General features: G+C 38.0%; 2 protein-coding genes across 2 annotated transcripts; both read left to right on the forward strand.

Annotated features, from left to right (window-relative positions):
- The first annotated feature begins 6 nt into the window (after positions 1-6).
- On the forward strand, positions 7-3,173 carry LOC119644026 (BTB/POZ domain-containing protein 9-like). Its single transcript, XM_038043555.1, has 7 exons — positions 7-210; positions 271-755; positions 1,544-1,651; positions 1,713-2,243; positions 2,300-2,531; positions 2,602-2,816; positions 2,886-3,173. The coding sequence occupies exons 1-7, from the start codon at positions 132-134 to the stop codon at positions 3,006-3,008; spliced, it is 1,773 nt and encodes a 590-aa protein (XP_037899483.1). The 5' UTR covers positions 7-131; the 3' UTR covers positions 3,009-3,173.
- Positions 3,174-11,706: 8,533 nt separating this feature from the next.
- LOC119644027 (farnesol dehydrogenase-like) lies at positions 11,707-12,410 on the forward strand (the record flags this gene model as incomplete). Its single annotated transcript, XM_038043557.1, has 1 exon — positions 11,707-12,410. A coding segment is annotated over exon 1 (655 nt), but the record flags the coding sequence as incomplete, so codon positions are not given.
- Between the last annotated feature and the right edge of the window lie 30 nt (positions 12,411-12,440).

The raw sequence follows: 12,440 nt of genomic DNA on the forward strand, positions 1-12,440 counted from the left end.
AAAAAAACACCGCAGATAAGGTGCTTGAGAAATTAATGGTAGAATACTGGACAAATATTTTACTTGCAATCTATTTTTGAAGAAATTCAATTGTTTCATTTTGTAACTCCTGCGAGACACTACATCATATTATGAGCAGCCAGAGCCATCGCAAAATGTCCGGTACCCGCTTACCAAATAAACCGCGATCGGATGCAGTAGAATTAACAGGTCAGTTAATAACAAGTTGTATATGCCAATATAAGAACTTCGGCTTTCTCTTGATTGTAGAATTGTTTTCGGCTCAAATGGCACAATTGTGTCTTAATGAAGATTACTCGGACGTAACTTTCATAGTCGAAAATCAGCGTTTGCCAGCCCACAGAGTTATGTTGGCGGCACGCAGTGAATATTTTCGAGCCTTACTTTATGGCGGACTCTCGGAGTCAACACAGAAAGATATACATCTTAAAGTGCCCGTAGAAGCTTTTAAAGCGCTGCTAAGATATATATACTCGGGCCATTTGTTCCTTTCACAAATGGATGAAGACAACATTTTAGATACCTTAGGCTTAGCAAATCAGTACGGTTTGACAGAGCTAGAACTGGCCATCTCCGACTACTTAGTACAGTATTTAGCATTAAATAATGCTTGCGCCATACTAGACGCAGCCCGTTTATATAACCTCGAAAAGTTAACCAAAGTATGTCTAACATTTATGGATCGTAATGCTGCTGATATTTTACAACATGAAACATTTAAGAATTTGTCAAAGGTAAGTCGTATCTGCCATCGAAGGTAGAATATACATTTTATTATCATCACTTACGTCTACTGATTGAGGAAAATTTTTTTGCACCGATGCTGTGTCGTTTCCGATATATTCCTTTAACGTCGAAACATGCTGATTTCTTATTCGGTCTCCTAGGCGGCTAAAGTTTATATCAAAGTGTTCGGATTTAGAATATCTGATCTATAAAGTGATCTCTACGTCCGATTTTACTATTCTCATAGTGTATTCGAAACAATATAATAGACGCAATGAGTTCCCTTCTTTTCCTTTCCTACTTTTTTCTTAACCAAAAGTCGTTTCAACTTGGTCAACTGAAGGGTCAGTAATTAACACTCAAAAAAAGAAAAAAAATATTCCCCTCATTGAAGTATCGAGAACTCGTCCCAAGTCGGGTTATCCTTCTCGTTTTGCCTTTTCGTTTTTACCATATAGAAATAGGCTTTATACAGCTTGACGTGCCATTTAAAGCTAATTTTGGTCAAAAAGTTAGGAGGCTAAAATTTGGCACAAATATGTATTCTTATCCTTCAGTTTACAATTCAGTTTCTGTTTTCGAATACACAATACTCTGAGAAACTGCTGCGGATATAGATTTATAAAGTTGCACCAACTTTTACTATGACAATTCAAGACTTATTTTAAAAATAAAATATGTGGATGCTAGAGCTTGAAAGGTTTAGAAGATATGAAATAGTAAAGCGTGAAGATAGATGCAACTCTTTTTGTTTTTCCTTCGACTTGTTAAATCGCATTACTATATTTGGTTTCAGGAATCACTTGAAGAAATTTTGCGGCGCGACTCTTTTTTCGCTCCGGAAGTGCAGATTTTCCTAGCTGTCTGGGAATGGGGCAAACATAACCGAAATGTAGACATTCAGGTAAGTCGACGTAATTCGTGCAACGGCTAATTTCTTAAAACCGCTCTGTATAATTGTATAGTCGGTAGTCTCGTATGTACGTTTGCCGCTTATGAATCTTGATCATTTATTGCAAGTCGTCCGACCTTCGGGCATTCTCGATCCCAATAAATTACTAGATGCTATTGAAGAACAGAGCACTTCAAAATATTTAAAATATCGTGCTGCCTTATGGCCTAAGGAAAATGTCGCCACCGCAAAATTCGCTTCACGTACTATACATGGTGAATGTCCTTCACAACTTTTAAACGGCGATATTACTTCGTATGATATGGAAAAAGGCTACACCCGCCATTGCATGTCAGATGCTAATGATAGCGGCATTGTGGTGGAGTTGGGCACAATATGTTTGATAAATCACATTAAAATTTTGCTCTGGGATCGTGATAACCGCGCGTATTCCTATTTTATCGAGGTGTCAGCCAATCAAGTTCAATGGGATCGTATTATCGACTATTCTCAATATCATTGCCGTTCGTGGCAATTCTTATATTTTCAAGCCAGACCAGTTCGCTACATCAAGTTAGTAGGCACGCATAATACGGTTAATAAAGTAGGTAGTGGTTTGGAAAACGAATAAGAAATATTTGAAACGTGTGATTTGTTCAGGTGTTCCATGTTGTATCGTTGGAAGCCATGCATATTATGAACATACCTCGTGTAGTTGAAGGTATTGTAGCGCCTACGAGTAACGTAGCCACGATAGAAATGGGCGCAGTCGTTGTAGACGGTGTTAGTCGTACCCGTAACGCTTTGTTGAACGGTAACTATGTTGATTACGATTGGGATTCCGGCTACACTTGTCATCAATTAGGTAGTGGAGAGATTTTGGTGCGCTTAGGTAAAAAGAATATTTTGTCTTTTTTGCGGCAGAGCTAATAAATACAACACATTTTTGTGTACCTTTTTAGCACAACCTTATTATGTAGGGTCGATGAGATTATTGCTCTGGGATTGTGATGATCGCACATACAGCTTCTACATAGAAACTTCTACAAATCAAAAAGATTGGACTATGGTTATAGATAAACGCGACGAACAGGCAAGATCTTGGCAAAATTTCACTTTCACCGCCAGGCCAGTTGTCTTCATAAGAATTGTGGGAACGCGAAATACAGCGAATGAGGTGAATTAAATAGCTTTAGACATATATATTTGACAATATTTGACAATTTAATTGCTCTTTGCTTAACAGATCTTTCACTGTGTTCATTTGGAATGTCCGTCGGAGGATCCGAATTCCTTGTTAATAGAAAATGAAAAACGACTCGCTGAAGATAAAGAACAACTCAAACCAAACGAGGCCGACGGAGTTTAATTTTTTCCTATGTTCTTCCCAAAGTTTATTAATAGTTTGTCTACCCTGATAAGAATTTTGAGCAAAATTGTTTGCTAAATCCCGATGGTCCTCCATAAAGGCTAACATAATTTGCAGTTGCTCGTGAGAAACGGCCCTAAGGTACAACATTAACATTGAAATTTTATTAAATGAAAATATGATAAGAATATACTTACATAGTTTGTCTTTTAATAAATAAATTTTATATGTTTTGACGATTTCTAAATTAAATTAAAATAACAAAATTTTTGGCATTGTTTGCTTAAACTGATAATCGTCTAACGATATCGCTTTGTCGATAGTTTTACTTTCGCGTCATGACTCTCGTTTTGACGATTGCTATTTTTTCATTCATATAGACATATAACAACAGCCAATCACCTTCGCAACGATGGCAATATGAGTATCGTTTCATTAACAACAACAAAATTAAAGAGTTTTTAAAATGTTTATTTTCTATGCTCTAATTTACTTAAATTTGAAAGGGGAAAGTTAAGTAGTGGTGTATTTGATTGTAATGTGAACCACTACGTAGCTAGTAGGCAGGATGCATCGCAACATCGTTTTGAGCCATTTGACGAACCAGGAGAAGGCCGCTGTTCAACGATTTTCTTTTGAGAAAATCCTTCCGAATGGTATACGTACTGTGCTTAGGGAAGAATGGCGTGAGTGTGTCTTCGAACGGTATGCGTCAGATATTTGGGGAAGCAAAATCGCGCCTTCGATAGACAAGGGCTCTGACCAATCTGACTACTTTCCCTAATCTTTCAGACACAGTTTACGGAGAAAGAAACAGGAATAAAATCATCAAAACCAAATCAACAAGGGGACGTAATACTCGAACGTGCAGAGGAAGTTGAGGATGTTTTGATCTGTGAAGGCAGCTCGATACTGGGAACATACCCGCTGAGGGTAAAGACGTTTTCTTCAGCTCTCAGTCCGAGTCACTTGAGGGAGTACGGACCGAAGGAGGCTGTTCAACTTTTTGGGGAAATCTTCGTAGGAATTTCGGAACGATTAGGGGAAGAGAGCAAGAAAGGCCAAGCCAGGAGAAAGAGAGAGAGTGGAGCCGCGCGCCATCTTCTATGATTAAAGGTGGCATGAGCTTTGACGTGGCTTGTAATAACGACTTTGCACAACACTTCGGCCTCTAGCCCCTGTAATCCGTCAAAACGCCTAGAGGCTAGAACTATAAGGACCCGAGTGCTACTATGAGCAGCACCGCTGCCAAGCCACCCAGCAATGCGCTGTCTTATAAAAAAATGGGAGAGTTCACAAGGCTAGAAATTATCCTAATCGACTAGCCGAAGACGTCATGGACTGAACTGAGGGCGATAAAAAGTACACTCCTGGATAGAATCTATAGGCAACATAAGCCAAAATCTCAATTTGCTAGTTTCACCTTCCGCCGTGATTGCCACGTACGTACTTGTAAGTGGAAAAAGGCGGCGGAGTATCTGAAGACGACGGTACCAACGTGAAAAGGCGCCGCTATTAAAGTCGTGCCTGATGAAAAGTAACCTCGACCTCATGTAGTCGTGGATGTTATGGAGGGCCAACACAAGGGCTTAAACGTTGAATATTGGAAGGTACTCTAGAAGAATGTTAAAAGGAACACAACGGTTCTAACTCTGGCAGTAGACGAATCTTCGGCAGTAGTGCCGAAGAAGAACGGAATTTTTGTCAGCTATGGTTTCGATTCAATCTCAATGAGGCCTAGCGCCAAAACCGCGGGGTCACGCAAAAACAGGCCGCGATCAATGGCGGAGAGGGCCTGTCGGGCTCTGTCCGAGTAATGGTAAGTGTCTTGTCAACGAAAGGAGTCTTAGGGGAGCACAAGGGTGAAAAAACGTCTGGTGGTGCAACTCCACCAAAGCCTCCGATTGGCAACCTGACAGGCTGTAGGCCCTCAGTGAACGGGTCGAATCCTCAAGAAACCACTGGGCTCTTTATGGCCTTGAAAAATCAGGGACTACGAACGGCTAACTGACTGTCGAGCAAGCTGCACTCCGCAGTAACCAGAGGCGCACGAAGCTTAAGAAATGTGTCTAAAGTTACATTTGAGTTCCCTAAGCAGAGAAAATGAGCACATCAGGTGCATTCAAATGAATCTCCACCATGCTGAATCCACCGTCAAGAGTTTCGTTTTCTACTCTCTGGAAACATCGCCATCCGCATATCCTCAAAGGTGTGGAGTCCATTGAACTTGAAGCGCAGACGCACCGTTCAATATTAAAGGAGACTTACCAAAAAGTCTACGGCGGACGTGCCTTGATGGAATTGAAAGCTTCAAAATCCCAAATCCGAGGCTAGGAAATTATTCAACTAGGCTAAACAATCCGGTGAGTAGCTTAAGTACAAGCAAGTCCTTACCACATATAAACCGAGCTGAGGCGATTGAAACAGCGTACCTAGAGACAGCGTTGTGAAAACATAAATAGTTTTCCAGAAGCAGCTTCAAATAGCTCTAGCTAAAGACCACGGTAATTGAGTGTGGATTCTAAAAAAACCAAGCGGAGATTACACCGAGAGGAAATTGGTAGCTTCCTGATGGAGACCCACTTTCCTAGATGCCTGCGGGATGCAAACTAGGAGACCACGCCTGCCGAGTTCTAGAGAATATAGTCTTGCTATCATAATCTGGGCGGAGCGGGGGCAACTTTCGGACGATACAAATTGCTGGGATAAGGTCGTCTCGACTCCAATAGGACGCAGACAGTCTCGTCCCACAACTTGCTAGACTTTACGAGTCTAGCCTTCTAACGGGTTATGTATTATGGGATTGGAAAAGGGCCAGAGTGGTCTTTATTCCGAAAGCAGGTAGCAAAAATTAGCGCCTGCCGAAATCGCATGGGCCTCATATTCTTTACTCAAAACTGAGTAGACAATTTTCGATAACTTCAAGCCTCTACACAAGTACCAGTTTCCAGTTCAAAGCAGCAAACCTACCATGACGACAATTCATGAGCTGACCATTATCATCGAGGGGGCGATAAAAGCCAAGCAAGTTCTCGTTGCCTTTATCGATATACAGAGGGCCTTTAATGCTACGTGCTACGCGGCTATTGAAACAGCTTTGAAATATAAAAATATTCCAAGCATGATTAGCAACTGGATAATAAATATGCTGAATTCCAGGTAGATTATTTCAGAGCTAGCAGGGGCGTCTAGAACTATTCGGGCCAATAGAGGGTCCCCTAGGGAGTCGCGCTCCCTTCTCTTATTTGGACCGTAGTCATAGATATTCTGCTAGTGAAACTAATGAAACAATTTCGTGGTGGGCTGGCGTGAACAAACACTTATTGGACGTATGCAAAAAGACCTAAGCATAACCCTTAAATGGTTAACATTGGACAATGTCTACTGGATGTTGTCCTTAACTATTCAAATCAGGTGAAATATCTGGGTGCCTATTTTGATAAAGGTTTAACTTGGAATTCTGATTTAAAATCCGAGACAGGCAACCTTTGTAATCTGTGGAGGGAACAAGGGAAGGGTACACCGACGTTTCAAAGTTGCATAGTGGCAAAATTTGCTTTGGGGTTTGTGGCCCGAGCTTTCAGACGACCGTTCTAATGGAGTACGTTTTCTCCACATTCCACGCAAAAGTCTATGCAATAGTCGTATGTACCTCTGAACGCTTAAGAAGATAGTGCAGGAGAGAATTAATTTGCATTTACTACGACAGTCAAGCCGCCTTAAAGTCCCTAAATAGGCGAATTATAACATCTTCGCTTGTGTTGAAGTGCTTTCAAACACTAAATGAGCTATGCAGGAACAATGAGCTGCACCCAATTTGGGTGTCTAGCGATTCAGGTGTTGGGGGCAACGAAAGGGCTGATTTCCTAGCTAACAGGGGAGGCCGAGGGATCATAATAGATCCTGGATCTTTCTTTGGCGTACCAAGAAGCCATATTAATAGGCTGGTATCGCAATGCGCACAAGAAAAATCGAATTACCATTGGAAAAAATACAGCAGAAAAAAAGATTCCTAAAATCTTCCGGTATGACATATAAACTAGTTTAACTAAGAAGAAGCGACTTACGTTTGGTTACAGGCATTTACACAGATCATGATTTCCTCAGGTATCACCTGAAAAACATAGGTATGTCCGATATCGATTCATGTAGATTCTGTCAAGGGACGAGTGAGATGTCCCGTCATTTTCTCTGCGAATATGAGGCTATCTACAGAATCAGATACCATGTATTTGGCGCACAATCCATAACATCAGACACGAGATGAAGCTCCGAACCAAAGAATGTATCGGGATTGATAAGAATCCTAGCACTACAGGGCTAAGGAAACGGACAAGTACAATAGATCTTCTACGCCGCGGTGCGAATTGCTCATGCAATTAATAATAATAATCGATGTTCATGACTTGCCACTACCTTCTTTTACTTACTTATTTGGTCGCGAATTGAAAAGCAGACATGTTCTGCCTAAATAAAAAATGAGAATTCCTACATAGGAAATAAGATTTTTAATGCATCAACTACATTCATTGTTCAATATTCCCACCGCAATATTCTTGCAAAGCACTTTTTTTGTTGTTCCAACAAATAGTAATTTCTTTACTTCTTTGACATTATAACAACTAATCTTTGCATATACTAACACACCGCCACACAATGCATATAGTTTTGGAATAGATGTTTTATTATTGTAATTGCGTTCATTGCAATTTTGTATGATGTTATCAACCATTCTCTTATTCCGTCAAATAAAACAAAAAGAAAACAATGTTGGAATGCATCTTGTGTAATGCTCGCGGATTTATTAACATTACTCGATTGTTTATTAATTATATTTTACTTGCCTTTCACTCGCTTTTAAACTTTTTAACTTTAGCAGGAAACATCACAATATCTAGAATTTTGTTAATTTGAATGAAGTTTACCGTTACATGTTTGCCAAAAGACGTGAGCTGCTGAAAATTGCAAAATCTGATAGTTACTGTTTATCAAATGTTGGGGCAATACTCGTTTTAAATATTCACCATCTCCCAGCCAAGTAAATTTACTTTGAGGAGGAAAAATTCAGTTCCATTTCGGTTATAAAATTTGAAAACATTAATGGCTGCATGCTATGATAAGCACACACCTTAATTGTTTCCTATTTTAGTATCCCTTATAGTGGGTATATTAGATTTGTCAAATTTTTGCAACGGATGAGACCATGCGTTTCCATTAAGCTCACCCTTCTTAATCAGCCATATCCATCTTTTCAACTCATAGAAATTGCAATTACGACCTGAAGCCTTTGTCTAGGGGAAGAAATTGCTTAAGCTTGAATGTCAGGGAAATTGGCTCATAGTCTCCCAATAATTACCAAAATTTTTCTTTAATAAAACTCGCGGGTCAAATTTAAAACTTGTACACAGTGAAATCGGTAAATTTTTGTTTATTGAAATTTGTAAACGTCTTACATACTAAGGTAGTTTGATTGTATTACTTTACAAAAACTTACGCATAAATAATTAGGGTTACATTTATTTAAGAGGCGCTTAATTTACCTGCAAGTTCTCAGGTGCTGGAAGTACTCCAGTTGTAAAAAGAAACAGCATTTTAGAGTGGAGAGACGTTGTCTTCTGATTCGGTGTCTGCTTGCTGTTGTGCTCGTAAGTATCAGCTTGAGATTGGAAACTAGGTGCAAGCGATTGCTCAATCTCAAGCGTAACAAGCATCAAAATTATATTGCGCTGTGACGGGATGTCTTGTACGAGTCACCGTCATCTTTAAATATATTGAAAAAAAATTCAAATTCGATATTCTATAATAAGAGGGTGGAGCGGTTAACTATTTCCCCTTTTATAGAAAACACATGAAAATTTTTATTTTACAATTTCCATGTAATATGTAACAATTTTGCGCCTGATGTAAAATGTAGTTAATAAACATTTATGTGCACCATCTAAACATCCAACAAAAAAGGAAAAGAAAAAAGTAACCTACAAATAAGCTAACGGACAAGATATGAACATTGACGTAAAAGTCGGTACAAAAATCGTTTCGCTGGACCAACAGAAACACTTACAAATAACAAAATATTTTACAACTTCAAGGCATACGTTTAAAGGGGTGTATATCACTTTTTGCAAATATAACTTTTTACATTTTTGCATTCGGTTTTCAGTTTATACGCGTTAGCGTTTAGAAGCGTAAGTATTGCAGACAGTTTTCTGCCATTACATGAAAGCTAGTGCAATACATTTAAAGTGTTTCACTTCCTCAGGAAAGTAATATTGTGTTTATTGTATATATAAGGACTGTCGTTTGCCTTGCGCTTCCAGTTTGGCAAGCTGCAAAAGTGACAATAAATGTGTATCCATTATCTATTATTGCCAATGGTTAACTTATACATATTTTTTTAGCAATGGCTTTACTACTCACGTAGAGAAAGTATACAGATTTAATCAACGTGTATGTGTCGTTTTGAGCTGTTGGCAGAACCAACACTATGTACGTTATTGTACGTGCTTTCAAAGTCTTAAAACCAAGTCAGAGGGTACGTACCGAGAGAAGACACTTTTGTAGTTGCTGTGCTTCGTCTCATTTCTATGGTTTATTTTTATTTGATACGATGCACTTATAGTTTAAAGATTGCAATTTATTTTGGTTAATTGGAGACGCCGTTAAATGTCACGGCCGTTTTTGCAAGGCAGAAATACACTAGATCTCTAAAAATTTTTGATAGTTCTTTTGATCGATGCATAATAAGATGCTAGCTTTCCATTCTTCCACTACTTAATGGTCGTTAACACTCCAAGCAGACCAAGCAGGGATATTCATCTTGTTGTTATGAAGCAAGTGCGTATTGCATTGTACTGAAAAGCAAAAACCATGTTTATAAGACTAGTTGAAGCAAGATCTTAAAGTAAATGTAAGTTCAAAATTCTTTTTGAAAGTAAAACAAAAATCCGAGACAACTTACAAAATGAAACTGTTCCCACTTGTACAAACAACCTCATGGTAAATAATATAAAGTATTACTTGGAAAATTCATGAAATATATATATATATATATATGGGAAGACAATTTCCGATTGCTAACATAGCTCTTCCTTTAGCTACCTTAGCTTATTATGGTGGCTAAAGTTTACTTGTAAAATTTGCTTTGCAATTATGTAATGCTGTCGCACATGGCACAGTTTATTTACTTCCGTAATAGGAATGCGTAGCAAATTTTTCAAATAATTTTCTCTTTTGTTCAGAAAGGGAATAACGTTGTATTCGTTTAGTGAGAATTTTGATTATTTAGATGCTCGTACAAGTAAGTATTTTCTGATCATGGGCATTATAATGAAACGACGGGAACATTTAATTTTTGAGAAGATTTTGCGAACATGTCAGTAAATCTTGTTTCGATATCTGCTATACATTTTTAATATCTTGGAACTTCCTTCGTCTTATAGAGGAATCGTGCCACCTTATAAAGTTATTTCATGAAATGAATTAAGTATATATATATGAGGCGTGTTTCATTATCAGATCGAATATGAATCTTGCATTTATCATAGGTATGGGAGCAGCAATGCAGACATTTGGATATTGCAAACGAAATCATTAACCTAGTGAGTTACTCTCAATCGGTGGTAGCGGCATAAAAAGCAGAATTTTCAACATTCTAATAGTCCTTAATATGGGTTTAATCACCGGAAGGAAATATGACAATTGGAAAGCATAAGAAAATACCCTTTTTCTCCGATACATTTAGAATTTAAGTAAAGCGAAAGTAAGCATAACCTGTAATGAAAACAAATGTACTGACACCTTCATGCTTATAGTATGAGAAGCTTTCGTCACACCGGAAATTACAATTGAGTTCATTTTTGAAATAAGTCCTTTGTACAGAAAGTCATTGGTCATCGGTGGTGTTGGTTTTAAAAATGTTCTCTTTCAAATTCTATAGCATTGCTGTTAAAGAAATATATTGATGTATGTATATATAGTTATTATTTTGAAAATTGCTTACGCGATTAATAATAAATACAAATGATACAATTGATCGAATAACATCTCGGAACGCGTGAATACATCAACGATTTATCTCTATTATGTTTTCCTGTTTTCCCCCTTCTTAGGCAAAAAGCATGTATTCAAAGTATTTCTTGTCATTTGGTACAGGGTATAGTGCATTTGTACGTTTATATATAACACTCAGAGGAACTTAAGACAGAGCCATCTTTTATCATTGTACCGATCCATTTATATCGGGAATGATTTAAGCCTGCCTGTGCGTCCGTTTACCAGATGTCTGCCCAAGCGTTTGTGCATTCTACTGTTCTTAGGTATCCATATTTTACATTATGTCGTCATTTTATAATATATCGTCACTACTTCTTAATTTAAAACAAAACAAGATGTTGCAAAAAAAGTCGAATGAAGATTGAAAGTGACGCCTTAAAAGGAAGATTGTAATTTTTGATTTGATGATATCAGGGCACGTTTAAATATAAATTGTTAAAGTCGTTTGCTTACATGCGCTGACTTATAATTAGCCGCTACATTCTTACTGTAGGTGCTTGACATCCTAAGCACGAAAGAGAGTTACTGAGAACGAATGAATATGTTTTCTACTTGTTTGAAAATCTATTTTAATATAAATATGTTTAGATTGCGAAGTCTTTGAAGAGAGAGCGACGCAATATTTTTTATAATTTATTCGCTTCAAAAGATAAGATATTCGTTTAGCTAATTTGTAGATACCATATATAGAGAAAATGTACATAAATAAATCGAATATTAAACGACGACGCTTTAGTCAGCGGAGAATAATTCAAATGGAACGTTGGTTGAATAAGGTTGCCGTTGTAACGGGTGCAAGTTCGGGTATTGGAGCCGCTACAGCAAAAGACTTGGTTCATGCTGGTCTAAATGTGGTTGGCTTGGCTAGACGTGTAGACCGTGTAGAGGAGTTAAAACAACAGTTGCCGGCAGATAAGCGTCAATATCTAACAGCTATAAAATGTGATGTCGCCGATGTGGAATCAGTTAATGAAGCTTTCAAGCAAATTGTTACAAAGTTTGGTGGAATTGATGTGTTAGTTAATAATGCTGGTCGTATCGTAGGGGGTCAGTTATGTACTATGGATGTTGCAGAAGTGCAACGCACTTTGCAAACCAATGTTATGGGTGTTATACATTGTACTCAACATGCTTTCAAATCGATGAAAGAACGTAATATGAATGGTCACATTTTCATTATAAACAGTATTGCTGGTCATAATGTAGTAAGCGGTATTTATGGTGAAATCCCTATGACCAATGTATATTCACCTAGCAAATATGCCCTCACAGCCATTACGGAAATTTATAGAAGAGAATTTCTCGGCTTGGAAACGAAAATCAAAATAACTGTAAGTGTTTATTTCTATTGCAATAGCCATCAGCCTTATGAGCTTAAAT

The sequence above is a fragment of the Glossina fuscipes genome, unplaced genomic scaffold, assembly GCF_014805625.2.
Source record: "Glossina fuscipes isolate IAEA_lab_2018 unplaced genomic scaffold, Yale_Gfus_2 80135, whole genome shotgun sequence".
Taxonomy (NCBI): domain Eukaryota; kingdom Metazoa; phylum Arthropoda; class Insecta; order Diptera; family Glossinidae; genus Glossina; species Glossina fuscipes.